At 33.8% G+C, this 25,810-nt stretch overlaps 1 protein-coding gene across 3 annotated transcripts; it reads left to right on the top strand.

The window, feature by feature from the left end:
* The first annotated feature begins 651 nt into the window (after window positions 1-651).
* LOC111387191 (GDT1-like protein 4) lies at window positions 652-8,123 on the top strand. 3 transcript variants are annotated; one of them, XM_023011732.1, is made up of 13 exons: window positions 652-858; window positions 958-1,026; window positions 2,441-2,500; window positions 2,603-2,650; window positions 3,207-3,292; window positions 3,419-3,455; window positions 3,561-3,608; window positions 4,196-4,264; window positions 4,354-4,398; window positions 4,498-4,559; window positions 6,594-6,666; window positions 6,757-6,847; window positions 7,587-8,123. In XM_023011732.1, the coding sequence occupies exons 1-12, from the start codon at window positions 838-840 to the stop codon at window positions 6,826-6,828; spliced, it is 690 nt and encodes a 229-aa protein (XP_022867500.1). In that variant the 5' UTR covers window positions 652-837; the 3' UTR covers window positions 6,829-6,847; window positions 7,587-8,123. The 3 variants fall into 3 exon arrangements, with proteins under 3 accessions (XP_022867500.1, XP_022867499.1, XP_022867501.1); XM_023011731.1 differs by lacking the exon at window positions 7,587-8,123 and adding an exon at window positions 7,144-7,470; XM_023011733.1 differs by lacking the exons at window positions 2,441-2,500; window positions 2,603-2,650; window positions 7,587-8,123 and adding an exon at window positions 7,144-7,470.
* The last annotated feature ends 17,687 nt before the right edge of the window (window positions 8,124-25,810 follow it).

Genomic DNA, 25,810 nt, shown 5'->3' with positions numbered 1-25,810 from the left:
CCATATTTTGTTCCCATTTTAATTTAAATAGGACATTTATTTAGTTAAATGAAATATCATTATAAACTTTTAGAATAAGTTCAATTGAAACCTAGAAACAATTATATCTTGAAAGAATTGTATGTGCATTTTTGTTTTGTTTTGTTTTAAATAAGATTAAAAGTAGCCTGTTAATCGACAATGATGGCATTCGAGTGATTTGGAATAATTTAATAAAATGATTAGAAAAGAAAAAAAAATGCATTGAGTTTTAATAATTTGTAATTTGATCCGATAGACTAATTCGATATTGAGTCCCTCTGTGATTTAACTATAAATTAGATTTTAATAAAAGTCAATGAAAAATATAATTAAATAATTATAATATTTATAGATTTCATTAAGCCCCATTTGGTATTGCTTTAATTTAAAATTTAAATCAAAGTCAAACAATTAATATTAACCACAGATTTTATGAATTTCACAACTTTTTAATTACACATTTCAAAAAATTCTATCAAAATTTATTAAAAATCTAATTTTAATTCTTACCAAATAGAGTTAAATGTATTATTGAAAATAAATTTTATGAAAAAAATATTACGCATATGATGATGTCATAGATTCTGATGGAATCACGCATTTCCTTACTAATAAAACTAGGGGCAGTCCTCTTTCTAGATTCTATCGATAGAGAATCGTACTGATTCTCTACTCGCTGACTCGGTCGATCACCACCGAGTCAAACTCAGTCCCGACCTTGAACTCGGTCCCTATATATACTGCATTATATAGATCATCTCTCACTGTAAAACAGCTTCTTCAACTCCCCAAATATTTAGGCTCTTTTTTCATAAGATGGGTCTCTCAATTCTTCAAGTATTATTCTTTGCCGCTATTGGTTTTTATTTTTTATTTTTCAATTTATTTGGGTTGATTAGTCATTTATTTTTGGGCATTTTGTTTGGAAATGATTAGGGGTTAACGAAGTCACTGGCGATGACTGTAATATCGGAGATCGGTGACAAGACATTTTTTGCAGCTGCTGTGAGTTCATAACTTGATTTTTACTGCAAAAAAAATGCTATTTTTGATCAGTTTTATAGTGAAATTGTCAATCTTGTTTTATGTGGAAAAAAAAAAATTAAGGATTTTCTAATCAGAAATATATCTGTCTTTGTTTTCATTGGAAGTAGATAGAATCTGCTACTCCGAATCATTCAATTAGCCTGAAGAATCTTTTATATCTTTATATATGTTTGTTTCATATTATTGGGATTGAATAAGGTTGATGAGTTACTTTATCGAATTGATTTATTGATCTTTTCTGTCATGTTGTGGTGGTTAAAAATAGTATGATTCTCTATCTTTTCTCTAATTGTTCTCTTAGATGGTAGTTAGTCCTTACAAATTCGAAGAGGGTTGAAGCAGGTGAGACATTCTAAGATGTACTGAATGGAAAACAGGGAAGTGCTTCACATGGTTCTCCAACTTATCATAAAAGATGTCAATTGATATTAGAAATATGTTCTCAAGAATTCGATTTTTGAGTGAACTAGATAAATGTAAGGAGGATTCTCTTGAGGAACTGTGACTAAATTTGGAAATGCTATATTCAATCATGAAGTTGTATCATACATGATATTAGGATTATGTTTCCTCCAGTAATATCTTTCCTCAGGATCAGATGAATGTTAGCATTTTCTTGAGCAATGGAAGAACCCACATAAGCCCTTTGAAAGAAAAACGAGCAATCTCTGTTATTTTTTTACCCTTTAGAGGCTAATTGAAGATAACAGTGTGCACTGTGCAAATAAACAAATGTTTCTACTTGCCATGATTGTTTGGGATTCAGTCACTTTTGTGGTTTAACTGATTGATCTTCTTGTCTGTTTTGGAATGCCTTTTGACTTCAGAATGACTTCATTCGATTTCATTTTATTTTATTTTTTTATTTTTTATGTTATTGCCTTATAGCAGGAACTGAAAACTATCATATTTTTCTTAGAGACGTAATATTTTTTGAGAATAAGAACTTTTTTTTTTTTTAAAATAAAATTTCAACTAGACTTCCATAACTTTTAGAGATGTAATGATTTTTTGGAGAATAAGAACCCTTTTATATATATATATATATATATATAAGAATGACTTCATTCGATTTCATTTTATTTTATTTTTTTATTTTTTATGTTATTGCCTTATAGCAGGAACTGAAAACTATCATATTTTTCTTAGAGACGTAATATTTTTTGAGAATAAGAACTTTTTTTTTTTTTAAAATAAAATTTCAACTAGACTTCCATAACTTTTAGAGATGTAATGATTTTTTGGAGAATAAGAACCCTTTTATATATATATATATATATATATATATATATATATATATAATTTCAACTAGACTTCCATAACACTGTGCCAAGGTTTTGATGTCATCTGACAAGATTATTCTTGTTTCTAGATATTGGCAATGCGCCATCCCAGGAGACTCGTGTTGTCAGGTTGCCTTGGGGCTTTAATAGTAAGATTTGTCTTTTTCATTTATTAGTTATTCTGGTGATTATCCAGTTTCTAATATCTTGAAACATTCAAATAACTGAAAATATGTTCTGATTTATTATAGATCATGACTATCTTATCTGTTCTTGTTGGCTGGGCAGCTCCAAATCTGGTAAGAGTGATCTACAAGTTCATATTTTCCAAGGGACCTGATGCTGTAAAGATATTGGATATTTGCTTAGTTTAATCCAGATGTCATACCACCCAATACCTGACAAACTTTAACTGTTTAAAATTTTTTTCATGTGAAGTGCAGTAAAAGAGCTCTTAATAGTGTTAAAATTTTTTTCCCCCTGTCCCGTCTTCCATCACTTTAGGGAACACATTTGCTTTTTAGTGGCCCATTTAATCCATTTATGAAATTGTTAATTCTTGTGTTTCCAGTTAATACTATGCTTCCTTTATGCCGGTAGTTCTCAAGTCATTATACATGCTGGTGCTATTTAAATGTTCAAACAAGCTCAAGCTTTGTTCTGCGCATTTACATTGTCAAATGTGGTTGCTTTTTAGGCTTGGACAAAGAATGACAGGATACTGGAGAAAATATTTATTTATATCTATATTTGTTTAGAGCATACTATCACCATTCTTCTTTTCATGTTAGTTATTGTCAGTTGTCATGGTTTTATGATTTGCTCACTGGTGCACTGCAATTGTAAATTATGTAGATCTCCCGTAAATGGACTCATCATATCACAACCTTACTGTTTATGGGGTTTGGTCTCTGGTCTCTATGGGATGCATATAATGAAGGGTACTGCTTTTTCCTTCTCTTCCTTACGTTATTATCCTGTTTCAATTTTAGTAGACATGAAACCATCACCATCAAATGGTTGCTCTATTAATAAAATCATGTCTATTGTGTTTCACTTCCGTACAGGGAAGCAGAAGAATTGGCTGAAGTTGAAGCAAAATTGGTTTGTTCATTTATATTTATTTATTTATTTTTGCTTCTTTTCCTTTAGGATATCCCCTTCATTGGCTTTGACTTCTGCTGATTTCATCTTTTTTGGCATGAACAGGGTGGTGATGTAAAAAGTAATGGTGGATCATCCAAAGAGAACAATAAGGTGTGTCTTACAGTATTCATCTTTGGCCCAGTCTGTTGGTTCTATATTAATGCTACACAACCCTTTGCAAAGAGACCTGTGCTAAAGGAAAACGGAAGTTACTTGTTTTTGGATAAAAGTGGTTATGATAATGTTAAGGAGTTTATAAGTAGCTGCACTTCCACATTATCTATTACATTCCTGTTACTTCAGGACATACTGGATGCATATAGTAAATTCAAGGTTATATATGCTATTAGTTTGAACTGTTGTTTCACCTTTAGTTTAGGCAAGAGCGTGGTTTCATTATAAAGTAAGACTTATTCTGAAAAATCTATTGCCCTAGTTTAGAGTGACTTGTCTCTGTAATTTGGTGGAGAGAAAAGCAGAGTTAAAACATTTAGAATGATATTAGAAATGGGTACTTTGAATCATGTAAAAGATCTTATCTATTGAGAATATTTGATATTAGATATTAGATATGGGTCTATAGAAACTTGTATGCTAACCGTTATTTAGGCTCAATTGTTGAAGAATTTCAGAACAGTGAAGATAATTTTTTATCCATATCTAATGAGAATGTGTGATGTTGTTGTGGAACTTTCCAGGTTGATGACAATTTGAAGAAGCAAAACCGTCCTTTCCTTGCTCAATTCTTCTCGCCCATCTTGCTGAAGGTTTTCAACATGCTTTGATTAAACTGACCATAATCAGAACAGCTAATAAGTGACAACCCTCTAAACTAAATTTCATTCTATATCTGCAGGCATTTTCAATTACTTTCTTTGGGGAATGGGGTGATAAGAGCCAGGTAAGCACACAACAGTGGTCAAATATCTATGATTTCATTGCGTATCACCATTTACTGTTTCTTCTTTCCAATCTAACAATCTGCAAACTAATTTTCCAGCTTGCAACTATTGGTTTGGCTGCAGATGAGAATCCATGGGGTGTTGTCCTTGGTGGAATCATGTAAGTTTATTACGGCTTTCTAACCTGGATGATACCATAGGTCCTTGTCCTCAATTTTCTTATCATGCTGATATTATTAGTGTCATCTTGTAATTCTGTGTTATTGATGTCATCTCAATTTTAGGGGCCAAAAAAGTGCTCAAGATTCTGAGAGACACTCTCCACAAAAATAAAATAAAAATTGAAAAATAAAATAAAGAAAAAGAGAAATACATTCATAAATAGCTCTGAACATAAACAATGTATTGGAATCAATAGACCTTTCAGAAGCCTGTGATCACTCTTTGTAGGAAAGGGAAGAATTAGAACTCGATAGCTGTGAGATAATTAAAAATTCTTCCAAGTGTTCCACAAACCAAGTCATCTCATGGATAATTCCATGTAAAATTATCTCACACGGCACCTTTTGTAACCATATGCTGAATTTTTCTTAGGTGTCAAGCTATTAATCAGAAAGTGTCGTGGAATTTTTCTGAAACCAAAATATGTCCAAAAGAATAATAGCTATTGCCATAAAATCTGAATTTAAAGGGAGGATATGCTCTTGTGAAGTGCTTGGCAAATATTTGCACGGCCAGCTTCCTAATTGAAGCCAATTAAAACATAGGCAGGCAATGATCTGGATGATATACACCCATTATCTCCTCATGGAAGAATACTATTGTTTTGGACTCTTTTATTGTATCCAACAAGTCAAAACTTTAACTGATCATGTTTGAATTCTTTTCCCAAGAATATCTAAAATAAAAAAAAATAGAACGAGACCATTCTTAATCCGCTTATCTTAATTCACATTCCAGATATATGTGATTTTAAGTAAATTAAAATCAATTATTCGACGTAATTAATGTTGAAGACCATATATTAACCACTAAGTAACCTGTCCAGAAAGCAAGACCCATACAATAATCTTAGTTCTAATAATATTTCATGAATTCCCATTTCCCAGAATCTCATTGCTTTCTGAAACAAGTGCGTATATTCACTCCACTGTAGAAACATAATTGTACCCAAGGATATTATGAAAGTTATGTTGAAGCAACATATTTTATTATATCATTGACCTACTAAATATTATTTGTTCTCCTCCTTGAACAATAATTTATGAATAATACCATTATTCTGTTACCCTATATGTGCGTGTTCCATTTCTCCAAAATTGTCACGGTGTGGATATTGGGAATAGATATTCTCACTACTATAAAAACGAGTTATCCAAGATATCGAGGATATTATTAACCAACAAAATGATATAAACGGCTGATATCTTAAAAACAATCAGTCCTACAAATTGAATCTAATGTCATCTCAAAATTAAGGTCATGGTAGTTCATAGAACACCAGTGTAAATGAGAGTATTTACGTTAAGGGTTTTGTCATAGGAGGTCATGTTTAATATCTCCTTTTCATTGAACATACTAAGATTTCAATGAAAAATCTTATTTTAGTGACCAAGAGTCATCCTATCTTATGGAGGTTGGCATACTACAGTAAATATAAGTATCGACTTTTGGACAACTAATCTATTTGCGAGGAACCAATAATTTTATATATTCTTGTGCGAGCAATCCCCATAAACCTAAATCATACATTATGTAATTTTGACGTTAAATGCTCACTTTATCAATGTAACTAAGATTATTTACAGAAAACGTAATAATTTATCTTATTCAAAACTTTGTTTATTACATGGATTAGAGCTCATTTTAACACCATGGCGAAATGAATTTGGAATCAGGTTGAATATAGACTGGGGTGATTGCAAAATACCCACTACTTAGTTTGGATTGTGATTTCCATTTTTGGGTCGAGTATTATAAATAGATCTTAAAAATACATGTTATCCAATTCTTCTTACAGTTTGTACTTTCACTTAGTTATGGATTGCTTTTCTACATGAATGTAAACATAATCGGACTTATGCCTCAGTATGAACTGGGTCATATGGTTACTTTGTTCTGCTGGTGGTTAGGCATCAACCTTTATATCTTTATTGCTACAAGTCATGTTTTGACTCTTTTTTACCTTTGTTAGAGGACAAGCTTTTTGTACTACTGCTGCTGTCCTGGGTGGAAAGAGTTTAGCAACTTCAATATCTGAGAGAATAGTAAGTTGCAGGAGTTGGATCTACCTTTGTCTTTCTTTTGCTTTGCCCTAATAGATTTAGTGTAATGATAATGCTGCTCTGTAACTGCAGGTTGCCCTCTTGGGTGGAGTTCTTTTTATTGTTTTTGGAATCCAATCCTTTCTTTCACCTGTTCAGTTATGATGGATGATACATTGCTAGGGTCAGTATTACTGCTTCATATCATATAACTAGTCTTTCATGACGCTTCTTTGATAAAGTAGAACAGAAATATTTACGGGAAAAACGTACAATTGGTTGTCAATCTATTGTCTGAATTGTAGTATGGTTCCCAACCTTTCAAAAGGAGCAAGTTGGTCCGCAGCTTTTCGTTTGTGTTGCGCCATAATTCTCTGTGCTGCCAAATTTTCTTTCAAAATGGCATAATTTTGTTGAATAATCTGTTATGCTTCTGTTTCCTACCAATTTCTGAACTTATGATTTGTTAATTGCATGCAGAAAGTGAAGATGATCTATTGATGAACCTAATGCGATTTGACAATGTGACAATTGTCTTCATTTGCCGAGTGGCAAGGATTTGGGCTTCTGTGATAGATGAAAAATGATTATTGAAATACTCGTATTTTGCATTATATAGGATAAGACATGCCTCATCATAGGCAACTATGTTATTGCTTTGACATCTATTTGTATGCTGTAGCATGTTAATTTCTTCAAACATGGTTTGGCCTTACGACTTTATTCTTCAATGAGGCATTCCTAGCCCCTATTTCGTGGCGCCATTATTTGATAAAAACATATTTTGAATAGTGAATTTTTTAAGAATGCGTGGTTTAAGTACGGAAATACTTTGAATTTATGCACAAAATATTTTAGTGTGATTGTATGGTTGAAAATAAATATGTAGAAAACAGAGTTTTGAAATAATGATCGTCAAACAGGGGCTTAACATGCTCCGGAAGGATTCGTAATCCAATTGCTATGTAATGCTGTCATAATTTTTGGGGTGCTATAGTGATGTGATTCATGGAATTAAAGCAACGAATACAAGTCAGGGTAAAGATCTGTTGGTTGTTGAAGAGGGATCAATGACTAGTTCCAGGGCAAACAGGTTAAAGAAGCTATGTGATTATTGGTGGAGTTGCAATGGACAAAATATCAATCTTAGCAAGCAAAAGAGCAAGTTTCATGTTGGACTCGAGTGAGGAAACGAGTTGGATCAGTGTGATTCGAGCAATAAACGAAGGCAGCCACTCGAACAACTATGCGACCAGCTATGCGATTGCATAGCCATTTTCAGAAAAATCAGAGGCAGAAGCAGCTTTTATGCGATCGCGTGGATTAATACGAAGCGGTTGCATAGTGTAAAATTGTGACGAATTTTTCAAATTTTGCAAGATCTTCTCTATAAATAGTGCATATTATTTCATTGTAAGAATAACTTTTATCATATTCAATTGAAAGGCAAATTGCTTTCATCTTGTTCTTCATTGAACTAATTTACCGAATTTATCAAGTTTTAAATTTTGTGGCATTCAAACAAAGCGGGTGAGATTTGCAAGTCTTCTGATCAAGAGGTCAACATATTGTCGACGATTTGTTAGTTGCTTAGTTCAATATTTTTGAATAAATCTTAAAACTTCGGTTTATTGGCTTCCTTGGGTGTGATTCAATCTCATGTGAATTTCATAATTTCAATTGTTACGTGAGTTCGTATCAGAGCTTATGCTCTAAAAATCAAGGTTATATACTTTTGTTTTTTTTGGTTGAGTCTTTGTTTTCTTTTCTTCATATTTTTCATCTGTTTGAGTTTTTAATCCATAAAAGTTCCAAAAAAAATTCAAAAGTTTTCTTTGTGCTTGTTTAGCACCCAAATCAATTTTCATATGTTTTGCTAGTTTTGTAGTGGAATTTTCGCGCAAAAAAATTTTTAAAAAAAAAAAAAAAAAAAATTCAAGAACCACTTTCTTGAATTAAATGTTTCCATTCAAAAGTGTCCAATTCTTTTGATTCTTTATTTTCTTTCTTTCTTGAGTCTTTTAAAGTTATAATTGTCGCTCACATTCAATTATTGAATTAAAAGTTTTCATTCGAAAGTGTCCAATTCTTTTGATTCTTTATTTTCTTTCTTTCTTGAGTCTTTGAAAGTTATAATTCTCGCTCACATCCTAGTTTGAATTCTTCGAAAATAAGACTTGGTCGAGTCCGAATTAGTTTTTTGAAGCACTTGGATGAAAGCATTGAATTGAAAAAAAGCAAGAATGGTGAGACTAATAGAGAAAAAAAAGTCAATTTAAGTGATACACGAGCGTATACACGTGAGACATATATTACTTTAGATTTAGGATGTCATAACGAGAGACGATTCAACATCAAATAGGAACAACAATCAAGTTAACATGCTAGAAGAGTTGATATGGCGACTTGAAAAGTTGTTTGAAGATGTGACAGATAGGCTGGATAGGTAGAATGCATAGATGGAGAGGTAAGACCCATTGCTTGCCAATTTATGTAGGGGAGTTCCTAATGTAAGGAGGCAAGGTAGGCGAGAGCCTAGGATAGAGAATCGTAGTGATTATAATGAGGTAGTGGAATGGATGAGGATGTGATAGTGGATGTCGAGTTCAGGAGAGTAAGAGATAGAGGAGTTACGCATGAAAGGAAGGGCAGAGAACATATGTGAGATGGAGTTGATGGTAGTATGGGCAACATTAAAATGACAATTCCTTCATTTAAAGGAATGAGTGATTCGGAAGCCTACTTCTAGTGGGAAAAGAAAGTTGAATTAATATTTGATTGCCACAACTACTCAGAGGAAATGAAGGTAAAGATTGCGATACTTGAGTTCGTTGATTATACTATTACTTGGTGGGATCAAGTAGTGACACCTAGGAGGATGAATCGTGCGAGGCCAATTAACATATGGGAAGAGTTGAAGGTCATAATGAGGAAGAGGATCATGCCTAGTCATTACGATAGAAAGTTTCATAAAAAATTATAAAGCCTCTACCAAGGGTCTAGGAGTGTGGAGGACCATCACAAGGAGATGGAGATAATAATGATTAAACGAGTGTCGAGGAGGATAGGGATGCCACTATGACTCGATTTTTGAATGGTTTGAATAGGGAAATTAGAGTTGCAACATTATATGAAGTGGAGGACATGCTATGTATGGATATGAAGGTGGAGAGGCAATATAAGAGAAAAGAGATAGACCCATCGGGTTCTTCGGGTTCTAATCCTTCTTGAAAATCAAAGTGGAATAGTAATAAGGAAGATAGGGCTATTTCGAAGAGCAATGTTGAACTATCGAAAGGGAAAGAGGAAAGTACTAGCAATGTTACATCCAAAGTGGAACCCCAGCCATCTAGGAGTCGAGCATCAAATGCTTTAGATGTTTGGGATAGGGACACATTGCTTTTCAATGTCCAAACAAAAGGACAATGATTTTGCGCGACAATGGAGAAGTGGTGAGCGAAAGTGAGGGTAACTACGATGACATGTCGAAATTAGAAGAAGCTAGTGATGGAGAAAGGTGAAGTATGTAGTTGAAGAGCTAATGTTACAAGATGAGCTCTTGGTGCTCAAATCAAGGCTGATAACTTGGAGTAACAAAGGGAGAACATATTCTATATGTGGTGCCACATCAATGACAATGCATGATTATTTATGGGGGGTAGTTGTACTAATGTGGTTAGCACTATACTTGTTGAAAAATTGGGGTTAACCATGCTAAAACACCCTAAACCTTATTGGCTTCAATGGTTGAATGAATGTGGAGAGGTTAAGGTGAATAAGAGGGTGTTGGTGAATTTCTCAATTGGTAGCTATTGTGATGAAGTGATGTGTGACGTAGTTCATATGCATGTCGGGCACATTTTATTAGGTAGGCTGTGGCAATATGATAGGAAGATGACAGATGATGGTTACAAAATTAGGTATAACTTTATCAAGGACGGGAAATCTATTACCATTGCTCCATTAATATTGGCACAAGTGTATGAGGATCAAATCAAATTGAAACATGAGGAAGAGAGAAGAGTGTGAGAGAAAATAGTGATGTGGCTAGGAGTGAAAAAACGAACAGAGCTACAAGTGCGAAAAGAAAAATAGTCTTTTGAGAGAAGAGAAAACTCGAAAGTGAATTTCTTTGCGAAAGGGAATGAGTTGAAGTGGGCAATAGTTAAGAGTCGACCAATGGTCTTGTTGGTCTACAAGGAATCCCTCCTCAATTTTGAGGAAACGCACCACTCCCTAGTTTGGCTACTTCTTTGTTGCATAATTTCGAAGACTTGTTCACAGAGGACATGCATATTGGGTTACCACCCATTCGAGGTATCGAACATCAAATTGACATCATACTTGGGGCTGTCATTTCAAACCGACCGACTTATCGAAGTAATCTCCTGGAGACCAAGGAACTTCAAAAGCAAGTGGAGAAATTGATGAGCAAAGGGTATGTAAGGAAAAGTATGCGCCGTGCCAGTACTACTAGTGCCAAAGAAAGATGGGACCTAGAGAATGTGTGTAGATTGCAGGGTCACCGACAACATAACAGTCGAGTATTGTCATCATATTCCAAGGTTAGATGACATGTTGGATGAATTATATGGCACATGCATATTTAGTAAAATTGGTCTAAAAGTTATCACCAAATCAGAATGGGGGAAGGAGACGAGTGGAAAACTGCTTTTAAAACTAAATATGGACTGTATGAGTGGTTAGCTATGCCGTTTGGACTTACGAATATATTGACGAATCATGTTTTGCATTCATTCATAGGTAAATTTATAGTGGTTTACTTCGATGATATCTTAATTTAAGTAAGGACTTAAATGAGCATAAGGCATTTACGATGTGTGCTTATGGTTTAAAGTGTTGATTTTGCATGAAAAAAGTTGTGTTTCTTGGGTGTACAGTTAGTGGAAAAGGGATAGAAATAGATGAGACGGAATCGCCAACACCCAAAAGTATAACTGAGATAGGAAGTTTCCTCGATTTTGCTAGTTTCTATAGGCATTTTCTTAAAGACTTTAGCACAATCGCCACACCACTCATGGACATCGTAAAGAAAAGTGTAAGATTTCATTGGGGCGTTAAGCAAGAACATGCATTTGATACTATTAAATATATGTTGTGTAAAGCATCAGTTTTATCGCTTCCTAATTTTGAAAAAACTTTTGAGATTGAATGTGATGCCCCAAGGATAGGAATTGGAGCTATTTTAATGCAGGATAGAAAGTCAATAGCTTACTTTAGTGAAAAGCTTAGTGGGACAGCTCTTAATTATCCTACATATGATAAGGAGTTGTATGCAGTTGTTCGAGCTTTGTAGACATGACAGCACTACTTATAACCAAAGTAGTTTGTAATTCACATCGATCATGAGTCCTTGAAGCATTTGAGAGGTCAAGGTAAGCTAAACAAGAGGCATACAAGATAGATGGAATTTATTGAGACATTCCCATATCCGTTGTAGTAGATGCATTGCCAAGACGGTATGTGCTTCTAACTTCCTTGGGCGCTAAATTGCTTGAGTTTAAATATGTTAAGGACATGTGTGCAAATGACCCAAATTTTTCTAATACGTAGGAATCATGTGATATATGGGTTGTTGATAGGTTCTTTAGGCATGATGGTTATCTATTTCGGGATGAGAGAGTTGTTAGTAAGGGAAGCACATAGTAATAGGATATTTTGTGGTTAAGAAGACCTTAGAGATCCAGGTGAGCATTTTTATTGGTTTAAGATGAAAATTGATATTTATCAGGTTTGTAGTAGATGTATCACTTGTAAAAAGGCTAAATCTAAGGATTTACCCCAACAATTGTATATACCTCTACCTGTTCCCAATGGACATTGGGTTGATATTTCTATGGATTTTGTATTGGATTTACCTAGGACTAAGAAATGACGAGATTCATTATTTGTAGTGGTAGATAGATTTAGTGAAATGACACATTTCATTTTATGTCATAAAATTTCACAAATATAGCGGATTCATTCTTTAATGAAGTAGTGCGTTTACATGAGATTCTTAGGAGTATTGTATCGGATAGGGATGCCAAATTCATTAGTCACTTTTGGAGAGTATAAGTTAGGCATGAAGTTATTGTTCTCTACAACTTGTCACCGACAAATCGATGGACAAACTGAGTAATTAATAGGATCATGATACAATTGCTACGCATTGTAGTTAATAAAAGTTTGAGGAGTTGAGAAGAGTGCTTACCATTCATTGAGTTTGCATATAATAGGGCCACACATTCTACTACTTCTTGTTCGCCCTTTGAAATTATATATGGTTTTAATTCACTCACACATTTGGATTTAATTCCTTTACCTGTTAATGAATGACATAGTTCAGATGGAATGAATAAGGCCGAATTGGTGAAATCACTTCATGGGAAGGTAAGAATGCAAATTGAAAAAAAAAAAGCACTATGCATTGCAAGCAAACAAAGGCCGAGAAAGAGTGTTAAATTTGAACCCAGTGATTAGTTTTGGATATACTTGAGAAATGAAGGCTTTACAGAACAAAGAAAATCAAAGTTGCAATCACGGGAAGATGGCCCATTTCAAGTCATTGAAAGGATTAATGACAATGCTTACAAATTAGATCTTTCTGAGTACAATGTTTCGGCCACCTTCAATGTGTGTGATCTTTTTCTCTTTAATGCAGATATAGATTCGATGTCGAATCCTTTCGAAAAGGAAGTGGATGATATGATCTATGGAACAAAAGCAACGAATACAAATCTGGACAAGGATTTGTTGGTTGTTGAAGAGGGACCAATGACTAGTAAAGCGGGTTAAAGAAGCTATGGGATTATTGGTGGAGTTACAATGGACGAAATACCGATCTTAGCAAGCAAAGGAGCAAGTTTAGTGTTGGACTTGAGTGAGGAAATGAGTTGGATCAATGTGATTCGAGCAACAAACGAAGGCAGTCACCCAAACAACTATGCCTAGCTATGCGATCGCATAGTCATTTTTAGAGAAATCAGATGAGGCAGAAGCAGCTTCTATGCGACCACATGGATTGATACTATGCGGCCACATAGTGTAAAATTGTGATGAATTTTTCCAAATTTCGCGAGATCTTTTAATTTAGTTGAAACTCTAATTTTTAGTAACCTTTGTGATTTAAACTTATATTCCGTTTGAACTAGGGTTTACATGGGTTCTTTATAAAGTGGGCCTATTATTTCATTGTAAAAACAACTTTTATCATATATTCAATTAAGAGGCAAATTTCTTTCATCTTGTTCTTCATTGAACTAATTTACTGAACTTATCAAGAATTTTTTTTTTTAAATTTTTGTGGCGTTCAAACAAATCGGGTGAGATTCTCAAGTCTTGTGATCAAGAGGTCAACATATTGTCGGCAATTTGTTGGTTCAATATTTTTGAATCAATCTCGAAGTATATTGGCTTTCTTGGGTTGTGATTCAATCTCGTGTGGATTTCGTAGCTTTAATTGCTACGTGGGTTCGTATCATATAGTACGTATTACTTGGCAAAATTTCTCAAGTATACAAGATTGTCGACGAGTAATATTTCAATGAGAAAGAGTATTGTCACACATAGAATTAACGTTAATTGAATTGTATTATTTAACTATCAAATTCGTAAGTAATGTAATAAAAGAGATTTTTTTGATTATTTCTAAGTTATTTGGTTAATTATCTAGTAGTGTTTGTACTTAAATATGATAGATGCGTTGGACTTATGAATTCGTCTATCATTATTCTATTTTCAATTCTTGATCTATACAACTTAGTGTGATTAGTTTATTCTTTTGATAATTCAATTTTATTTATATATTTTTTCAAGGTAAGTTAAACTTGTCCTAAGCACGATCTAGTCACATTTCTATTTCAAATTCATATGAGAAGCAATACATTAAATTACTCCATTATCTATATGATTGCATACGCTATACATTGATTCCTAACATATATTGTCAGTATATTAACTTTATAATGTTTTAAATCTATAATTATCTTCTTAGAACCACAACAATCAATTAATTATCTATAGAGTACGTTTGATTGCAACTATGAAATTTGCATAGAAAAAATAAATTCTAGGCAATTCAATTGTTTAGAACTTATTTGCATGGAAATTATTAATTAAATGTGTTTGATTGATTTAATTTTCAACATAAAAAATATTGTATTTGTCCGTTTTTCATTGGTGGGTAAATGAGAGAGTTGATAGATGGGAGAGGGAAAGAGAGAGTGAATTTATTGGAAACTAAAATCCTACTCTTCTAAAGAAAATATTTTTCTTGATTTTGAGGAAAATATGGTCATATGACCAAAAGTAGGAAAATGATTTTTATGAAAAAAAAGTTGATTTAACAGCACAAAAGTAGGAATTTGAATGAAAAACACATTTCATGAAAAATATTAATAATCAAACGCACTGTAATTGGTGATCAAGCAACAAAGAAATGAAATAAAGCATGAAAAATTAATTAAGAACACAAAATACATTAATTACTTGGTCTTTGAATTAAAAATAATCAACCATAAGTTTTATCTTCATACAACATAAGGGAAAATTAACTAGCATGTTTAAATTGAATTTTACACAAAAAATATGAAAGTTCATCTCCCGAAATATGAGTAAATACAAGAATAATGATATGAAATCAATTTTTTATTCTTGATCTTCAATCTCGAGCCTTGAATTTTCAATTATTGATGTTAATTGCCTTGTAATACGTTGTTAGCCTTATTCTTTGCGTAAAAATATGTGGCAGTCTTTTCTATGGTTTTTCGGTTGGTTAATTTTTAACTACAAGTTCTTCCCATATCGAATTTTATCTTAATAAGGAAACTAAATTTTGTCTCCTCGATTGCAACCATGCGATTGCATGCTCTAACTTGTGTGACCTTAGGTTCGCCAAAAGATGAGTTACAATCACATGAGGTATGGTAGCCGCACGACGCGGTCGCATGGTTTAGCTTGTTTGGCCTTGGGTTTGCCAAAAAGATGAGCTATGATCCCATGCAATCGTCTGGGGTAAGTTTTGCTATGTTGATCCCAAATTTTCTTCCTTCTTTCAAATCAAGTCCTTTCATTATGAAAGCTTGGTTCTTTTCTTCCAGTTAAATCCAACTGATTCTATATAGTTCTTTGGTCTGAAATAACTTAGAATATTTGCAATTTAGTTCCTTAGCTTTGAAATTCTTCATTTTTAGCTCCATTTTCGTTTCTTTTTTCCAAATTCATTTCCAAGTATCGATTTTCACCTAACAATATATACGCAATATTAAACAACAATTCATCAAAAGTACTTCCAAATCTTCTTATTTAACGACGTAAATAAGTGCGTAAAGTGTACTTATCACATAATTGAAATTTAGTCAGCGGATTATGCTTTTATCTTTCTCATTTCTTTATTAGGTTTGGTTTGTTAATTCTGAAGAAACTTGCTATGTCATTCTGAAGAAACTTGCTATGTCAATTAAGTGTTGATATCATAGTTATTAAAAATGAATCGGATCGAAACCCACTAACCCCAACAGCGGTCCACTATATATATATATATATATATATATATATATATATATATATATATATATATATATATATATATATATATATATATATATATATATATATATATATATATATATATATATATATATATATATATATATATATATATATATATATATATATATATATATAAATATATATATATATATATATATATATATATATATATATATATATATATATATATATATATATAGCAAGGTGATTTTCTTTTGGTTTCAAATTTTTTTAATTAAAATTATGGTCTGACAATGACCCATTGGTTGAAGTACTGATCCAATGTCTCGATGATTTTCCCAGCTCGACTGTCTGAACGAGTCTAATAACTATGGTTGATATAGAAGGTCAACAAATTTTTGGGGCGGGCATCACATAACTAGTTAGGATGGTAGTGTCACTTTGTCCAAAAACTACCACGTCAATTTGACAAATATTTAAAGATGTCTCTACTGATCACTACATCACATTTTTATTTTGTATTCTTTGTCACCGTTATGTACATTGATGCTACTCGAAAACATTGGCTTGAGAATTTTCTTGTAAACAAGTAGCTATTACACTAGAGTTGAGACCATTGTGCCATTATTCTAGCGGCCAGGATTATAACAGTTATCCATGTCAAGATCCAAAACTCATGTTAACTCCTGGATAAATTTAAACATCCATTTTGATGAGTACAATCGCCACAAGTTTGGACGACTATCAAGAACAGCCATTTTCGAACGTAAAGAGACTTTCATAATTAAGGATTTGCCAAAATAAATCAATTGATACTCTCTATACAGACTTATCAATTCATAAAGGCTCCTCTAGGCAAGCTCAGTTTCCCTAGTTATGAAACTTGTCACAGAGGGTTAATAACCCAAATGGTCACTGAATTTCGCAAAAAGTTTTCACAGGGTCATTAAACTCTAAAAATCATCCAAGTCATCATTGAACTTTGCAAAAGGTTTACACGGGTCACTAAACTTTAAAAATCACTTCATTCATCATTAAACTTTGTAAAAGATTTACTCGGGGTCCTTGGACTTTGCAAAAGGTTTCCCAAGGGATTATTGAATTAGTGACCCCCTAGTGATTTCCCTAGGAAATTTTTTGCAAATTTTAGTAACGAATGTGATGATTTTTAAAATTCAGTGATCTCTTGGAAACCTATGCAATTCAACGACCCTGTGAAAACCTTTTGCAAAGTTCAGTGATGATTCAGTAACTGTGAAAACTATTTGTAAAGTTCAATGACCATTTGGGTTATTAACTGTCCATGGAATTATAGCTGTGACCGTCCATGACCTTGTATTACCTGTACCATATAATGCTAAAATCATCAATCAACTTCGAAGAAAAATAATTCATTTCTTTCTTTTTCAGTAATGTGATGAATAAAAGTCTATATAAGTACAATATGACCAAAAAATCCTAAAAATAAGAAGGAATTAAAGTAACTCAATAGGCTTCAGTCATAGACAGTGAGATCAAATGGTAACAAGTATAAAGCTATTCACTGTCTACATCATTAGAAATATAAAAATAAACTTGCAACATCCTACCTGGAAGAAGCATTCCAATCAAACGATTCGCCTTTTCAGTAACTGAGAGCAGCAATGTCCGTGATTGTAATTGTATAACAGCACACTAAAAATTTTCGAACAAAAAAGTGAGGAAATGGTGTCAGCCGATCAATCGCACGATAATGGAACAGACATACTTCATCAAGGTGAGTTCCAAGAAGATAAGTTGAAAAAATAGAGATGGTATGTTGTCCACACTATCGACTACTATGATATAGTCATGCTGAACTTAGAGCCTCAATCTAGTTACAATGCTTCCTTTCCCCATCCAATAGAAGTGTTGATGACATCCATCTTCAAAACTTTTTTTCTTGGTAGTTAATTTGTTGATATGATGACTTTTTTGATGTAGCAGTGACTTAATTACCGATGCAATGATTTTTGTAATGTATGGTTTTAACATAATTTATACAAGTTGTCTGCTGTACTTTTTGTAAAATATATGGTGTAAAAATGTGAAGTCTTATGTAGTAGGTAAAAGTGGTTGAAAACTGATCAAGAGGGATGTATGTATGTATCAAAAACGTCTTTTGCAATACAGATTGAAGTGAACTCTTTGCACTTTGCATCTCAGTTTTCTTTCCAACAATATCTCTGTCTTTCTTTCCAGCAGCTTCTTGGTTTTCTTCCTGCAGCATCTCAGTTTTCTCTCAGCATCATCATCATCAGAAGAACTCTTCTCCATTCAAACACTCACATGGTATCAGATTTTATGATCTTAAAGGCTTGAGAAAATAGTTTTCATGGCAACAACAAGTGTTTCTTTGCCTACACCTCCTATTTTTACTGGAGAAAGTTATGATTTTTGGACAGTAAAGATGAAAGCTTTCTTGATGGCTTATGATCTATGGGAAATAGTTGAAAAGGGTTTTAAGCCTTCAAATGAGGAACAAGATCAAACTATAGCACAAATCAAACAACAAAAGGAAGACTTTACCAGAAATTATAAAGCTCTTTCTTTCATCCATTCTGCTGTATCTGAAAATATTTTCTCAGAATTGTTGCTGCAACCACAGCAAAAAAGGCATGGGATTTGTTACAGGAAGAGTTTCAAGGCACAGAAAGAGTTAGGACAGCGAAGTTGCAAATGTTGAGGAGAAAATTTGAGATGTTGAAGATGACTGAAGCACATTCTATCAAGGAGTACTCTTCAAAACTGATAGAGGTTGTGAATCAGATGAAGCTTCATGGAGACAAAATTTCTGATCAAAGAATAATTGAAAAAATCTTGATTAGTTTGCCTGAAAAGTTTGAATAAAAAATTTCAGCTATTGAAGAATCAAAGGATCTCGGCAAGTTGACAGTGACTGAGGTTATTGGGTCTCTACAAGCATATGAACAAAGAACTAGTAAAAGAAGTGAGGAGTCTCTTGAAGAAGCTTTTCAAGTGAGGCATAAAGCAAACATATTTCTTGGAAGAAAACAACCTGCTGGAAGAGATTACAAAGGCAAAGGAGTTGAGGCTACCACAAAAGAAGTTGATAGAATGGGAAAATATCCACCTTGCAAAATTTGCAACAAAACAAATCACTTGGAAAAGGATTGTTGGCATAAAGGCAAGAAGCAATGTAGGTTCTGTAAAAATTTTGGGCATATTGAAAGGTTTTGCAGGATAAAACAAAAACAAGAAACTCCACAAGGCCAAGGAGATAAAGAAGTTCAAACAGCTTATTTTATTGACAAGCAAGAAGAACATTTGTTTATGACTTCACAACAATCACAGCCAAGAATGAGCACAGATTGGTATATTGATAGTGGGTGTACGAATCATATGACATTTGATGCTAATCTATTTACTACTTTGGACACTTCAGTCAAGACCAAAGTGAAGATGGGGAATGCACAATATGTTAATGCTGAAGGCAAAGGGACTATTGTTGTGCATATAGGAAAAGGTACTAAGCTTATTTCAAATGTCTTGTTAGTACCAAATTTGGATCAAAATCTTTTAAGTGTGGCTCAAATGATGGATAAAGGATATTGCTTGATGTTTAAACATAAAAGTTGTAAGATTTATGATTCATATGGAGTAGAGCTATTTAATGTTGAAGTAAAAAATCACAGCTTTCCATTAAATTGGTCTTCTTGCCTTAGTTCACATGCTTATAGAAGTAATGCTGATGAAACTTGGCTTTGGCACAAGAGATTTGGGCACTTTAACTTGTCATCACTCAAACTTTCTTATGAAAAGGGAATGGTTAGAGATTTACGTCTCATAAATTTGAGTAAAGATGTATGTGAATGTTGACAATTGGGAAAACAACATAGACTTTCTTTTCCCTCAAGTGGTGCAAGAGCTAGGGAAAAATTGGAATTGTTTCACACTGATGTTTGTGGACCAATGCGATTCATTGAGTGAAAACAAATATTTCATTCTTTTTATTGATGATTACTCAAGAATGACATGGGTGTATTTCATGAGTAGAAAGTCTCAAGTCTTCTCCATTTTCAAAAAATTCAAGAATCTAGTGGAAACTCAAACCGGTTGCAAGTTGAAGAAGTTGAGGTTTGATCGGGGAATGGAATATACATCAAAAGAATTTGATAAATTTTGTGAAGATGAAGGTATAGAACGGCAACTAATAGTGGCATATATGCCTGAACAAAACGGTGTTTCAGAAAGGAAAAATATAACGATAATGGAAATGGCAAGATGTATGATTTTTGAGAAAAAACTTCCTAAGAAATTCTGGGCAGAGGCTGTCTATACCGCTGTGTATTTGCAAAATAGGCTTCCCACTAAGGCCGTGCAAGATAAAACTCCCATTGAAGTGTGGACTGGAATAAAACCTTCGGCAAGTCACATTAAAATTTTTGGGTCAGTTTGTTATTTTCACATTCCTAATGTGAAAAGAGATAAGCTTCATGAAAAGGCAGAGAAAGGCATTTTTTTGGGATATAGCTCTAAATCAAAAGGTTATAGTATCTTTAACCTTGAAAAGGAAGAAATTGTTGTAAGCAGAGATGTGAAGGTTGATGAACATGCTAGTTGGAATTGGGAAGAGGCAAAGGTTGATAAGCAATCTACTATTGAGGCTCACGATATAGTTGTTGAAGAAAATGAAAAAGCCATTCCTGAAATTTCAGATGGAGAATCTGATGATTCTTCTAGTTCTTCTTCCGATTCACCAGTTCAAAAAACTAAATCGTTGGCCGAGATTTATGAAAATTGTAGAATGGCTGTGATCGAGCCCACGTGCTGTAAAGAAGCAGTTGAAAGTCAAGATTGGAGAGATGCTATGCAAGATGAAATGACAATGATTGGAAAAAATCAAACATGGGAGCTTACTGATAAACCAACTCACAAACAAATCATTGGAGTCAAATGGGTTTACAAACAAAATTGAATTCAGATGATTCAATCTAAAAGCATAAGGCAAGACTTGTAGTAAAGGGATATTCACAAAAATTTGGAGTTGGCTATTGTGAAACATTTGCTCCAGTTGCAAGATTGGAAACAATAAGACTACTACTTGCACTTGCAGACATGAGAAATTATATCAGCTGGACATTAAATCTGCTTTCCTGAATGGCACATTGAAGGAGGAGATATATGTTGAGCAGCCAATGGGATTCATTATTGCTGGAAAGGAGGAGAAAGTTTATAAATTGAAGAAAGCGCTCTATGGTTTAAAACAAGCGCCTAGAGCATGGTATAGCAAAATTGATGGTTATCTTCAACAAAAGAGATTTCAAAGAAGTCAAAATGAAGCCACTCTTTATGTAAAAAGGAGGGAAAATGCAGCTATTTTGATAATTTCTTTATATGTGGATGATTTGTTGTTAACGGGAGAAGATGAAATATAGATTAAAAACTTTAGGGATGAAATGAAGCAACACTTTGAAATGACGGATCTTGGAGTTATGAGCTACTTTCTTGGCATGGAGATTCATCAAATTGATCAATGGTATATTCATCTCTCAAAAGAAGTATGTGGAGGAAATTTTGAGGAAATTTAAGATGAAAAATTGTAGCCAATTGAAACACCTCTTGGAGTTAATGAAAAACTTTCAAAAGAAGATGGGGCAGGAAAGGCGAATGAAGGTACTTATAGAAGTTTAATTGGAAGCTTGTTGTACTTGACTTCAACAAGGCCAGATTTGATGTTTACAACGAGTCTTCTTTCAAGGTTTATGCATTCTCCAAGTGATATCCATTTCAAGACAGCAAAATGAGTCTTGAGATACTTAAAAGGAACTACTGGTTTTGGAGTGTGGTTCGAAAAATCTCTAGATGGATGTTTGAGGGGCTATTCTGATAGTGACTGGGCAGGTAGCATGGATGATATGAAAAGCACTTCGAGGTATTGTCTCTCTTTTGGTTCAGGCATATTTTCATGGAATTCGAGGAAGCAAGAAGTTGTTGCACAATCCACCGCCAAGGCAGAATAGATAGCCACAGCAGCAGCTGCAAATCAAGCTATTTGGCTCAGAAAATTTTTATGTGATTTGGGATTTATTCCAAAAAAGGCTACTGAGATTTATTGTGACAATAAGTCTGCTATAGCTATGTCAAAGAATCCAGTTCACCATGGAAAAGCAAATCACATAAAAATCAAGTATCATGCTGTAAGGGAGGCCAAGAAAAATGAAGAAATCAGTCTTCAATATTGCTGTTCAGAAAATCAGATTGCAGATATATTCATAAAAGCTCTTCCTAAAGTCAGATTTGAACATCTAAGAGCAATGCTTGGAGTCTCCAGCAAAATGCTCAAGGAGGAGTGTTGATATGATGACTTTTTTGCTGTAGCAGTGACTTAATTACTGATGCAATGATTTTTGTAATGTATGGTTTTAACATAATTTATGCAAGTTGTCTACTGTACTTTTTGTAAAATATATGGTGTAAAAATTTGAAGTCTTTAGTAGGTAAAAGTGGTTGAAAACTGATCAAGAGGGATGTATGTATGTATCAAAAACGTTTTTTGCAATACAGATTGAAGTAAACTCTTTGCACTTTGCATCTCAGTTTTCTTTCCAGCAATATCTCTGTTTTTCTTTCCAGCAGCTTCTTGGTTTTCTTCCTGCAGCATCTCAGTTTTCTCTCAGCATCATCATCATCAGAAGAACTCTTCTCCATTCAAATACTCACATGATTGAGCAGTGAGTATTCCACGTGAAATATTTTCTTTTTTTCAAGCCGTTAAAGCAACAAATCTCACACAATTTTGGTTGTTATTTCTGCAGGCTCGAATGATTTGGTTGATTGAAACTCAAGGATCAATTAGAGCTTTTTTCCACAATTCGATGCAATCGAGGGACGATTTACAAAAGTTGGAAAATGTGGGCTGATTTGCAAACTGGTGAAAAATCAGAAGAATCAAATGAAAACAAATATAAGGATCTGTTTGGTGGCATAGATGATGAGTCCCCTAAACAAGGCTCATTAATCACTTTAAGAAACACTCGCTGTAAGTGGGTCCGAAATTGAGAGAAGCAGTGAAGGACATTATTTCAAAGACCGCAGATACTTCTCAAGGGCTAGAAACATCTTCTTCAGTCAACTAAGTTTCAGATATCAGAACTAAAAACAAGATTCGAGATAACATTTCAAGCGATCTTTGAGGGCATGGGTCTTACGGACTCATGGTCACGAGAAACAATACTCAAGATATCATTGTCAGATTTTGATGTATAGTTGTTTCTTTTTTTTTTTTATCAACAAGACATTTTCCACAAGTCACATGATGACGAAGACATCGTGGACATGTACAACCTATGGATATAATGGAAAAAATGAGGCCTGCAACACCACAGCGCGTGAGACAAAAGAAAGATTTTGTAAACCATAAACTGTAGACAATCTTTGATTTTGGATGCTGTGAGTTTAAAGATGAAATAACAATTTGACAAATGAGATATCCTTGAACAAAAAGTAAGAAAACTGAGGAAGATATATGGGAATACAAACTGGAAATTCAATTCATTCATTATGCATCAGGTTTACATAATATAAAAAACTGAAAAACTAACAAAGTGGCCTGAAATCAAGCCATGATGCACTGCTGGACATGACAAATTAACCATTTCTTACAAACTAGGAACCGTAACTCGACTACAAATTATTATTGTGTCATTTCAAATTATTTATTGTGTCATTTCAAATAGGGACATGACAAATTAACCATTTCTTACAAGCGTATAATGACACAATAAGAAAGTCATTCCTTTTTTTAACATAGAGAGTGACTTCCGATAGGCTTTTTGTAAATCCCAAGCTCAATAAATGATCATTTATCCTACAATACCAGGCTCTAGGCGCTTGTTTTAAGCCATAGAGAGCTTTTTAAGTAGGTACACTTTGTCTTCATGGCCTTCTTCAATGAATCCTTTTGGTTGTTCAACAAAGAACTCCTCCTTCAATAGACCATTTAAGAAGGCTATTTTTACATTTAATTGGAATACTTTCCACCCATTTTAGGCTGTTATAGCTAGCACCAGCAGAATAGTGTCTAGTCTAGCAGCAGGGGCAAATGTATCTGAGTAATCAACTTTTAAAACTTGGAATACTTTCCACCCATTTCACTCCAATGACTTTTCTATCTTTCCACCTATCAACTAGCTCCCAAGTCTTGTTCTTTTTTGATCATTGACAACTCCTCCTCCACTGCCTTCTTCCATTTCTGTTCTTTAATGGCTTCTTCATGACCTGTAGGCTTACAAACAGCCACATTGCATCTTTGATAGATATCATGGAGCGATCTTGTTCCACAGATTCGTGGTTCATCTTCTAAATCTTCTTGCCACTGGTTAGGGGCTTGCATTTCTATTGTTTAAAAAGGGAGACTTGATGTTTTGCTTGCTTATAGATGTCTCTTGTGTTTGTTCCCAGTTCTACTTCTCATCTTCAATGAAGAACACATCCCTACTAACAATTATCTTCCCTGTTTGAGGTTGATACACCTTGTATGTCTTAGAGGAATAACTGTAATCCACGAAGATGCCTGGTTCTGACTTCTTGTCCAGTTTATCAGCTTGACCTGTGAAACGTGAGAGAAACACATACAATCGAACACTCTAAGGAAATTGAGTGAAGGTATAACCATACCATGCCTTGCATGGAGTTTTATCCTTTAATGTCTTGGTAGGCAATCTGTTCTGCAAGAAAACTGCAGTACTTGCCGCCTCAGTCCAAAATTTCGTTGGCAACTCCTTGTCATGAGGCATACATCTGGTCATCTCCATTATGTATCTGTTTCTCCTTTCACTAACTCCGTTTTGTGCGAAGTGTAGGGAGCAGCAAGCTGGTGTTCTGTGCTACTTCCTCGCAAACAAATTAAGGGTGTGTTTGATTAAATTTATTTTCCATGGAAAATATCAATTTTTCACACAAATTCCTACTTGAAATGATTGATTGCTATTTTTTCCATGAAAAACATTTTCAACTTTTGAAAATATGCCTAATTTTTCTTATTTTTAAGGAAAATATTTTCCTTGGGTGGAAGTGGTTTTTGTTTTCCTCAAAACAAGGAAAATATTTTCTTTTTTTAGGTGATATTTTTCATGCCAATCAAACACACTCTAAATTCTTTTGAGGTGTATTCTTTTCCATTATTTGACCTTAGAGGTTGAATTTGAAGCCACTTTGGTTTTCCAATATTTTCTTGAACTTCCAAAACACTCCAGCCACTTCTGACTTGAATTTGAAGAAAAAAATCCAACACATTCTTGGAAAATCATCGATGAACGCAATGTAATACCAACTACCAACTAATAATAGAATTCTTTGAGGATCGGATACAACTGTGTGGATTAGCTATAACTTGTGAGTGGCTCTCCAGGTTGACTTTGGGAATGGTCTCCGTTTTTGTTGTGATCTCCAAAGGTTGGTAAGCCAATTGTGAGCTCCTTTTTCTTCATGAGCTACATCATTTACAAGTGACAGTGACCAAGTCTCTTGAGAATTTCCTGACCCATGACATCAAGAATGCAATAGAAACCATCTTCAAAAGATCACTTTTAAGCATTTTTCAATCAATTGACCTACACTCACCAAATTTTGGTGAACATCTAGTACGTAGAGA

Source organism: Olea europaea, unplaced genomic scaffold, assembly GCF_002742605.1.
Source record: "Olea europaea var. sylvestris unplaced genomic scaffold, O_europaea_v1 scaffold393, whole genome shotgun sequence".
In the NCBI taxonomy this organism is placed as follows: domain Eukaryota; kingdom Viridiplantae; phylum Streptophyta; class Magnoliopsida; order Lamiales; family Oleaceae; genus Olea; species Olea europaea.
This window is presented reverse-complemented; position numbering and strand designations above follow the sequence as displayed.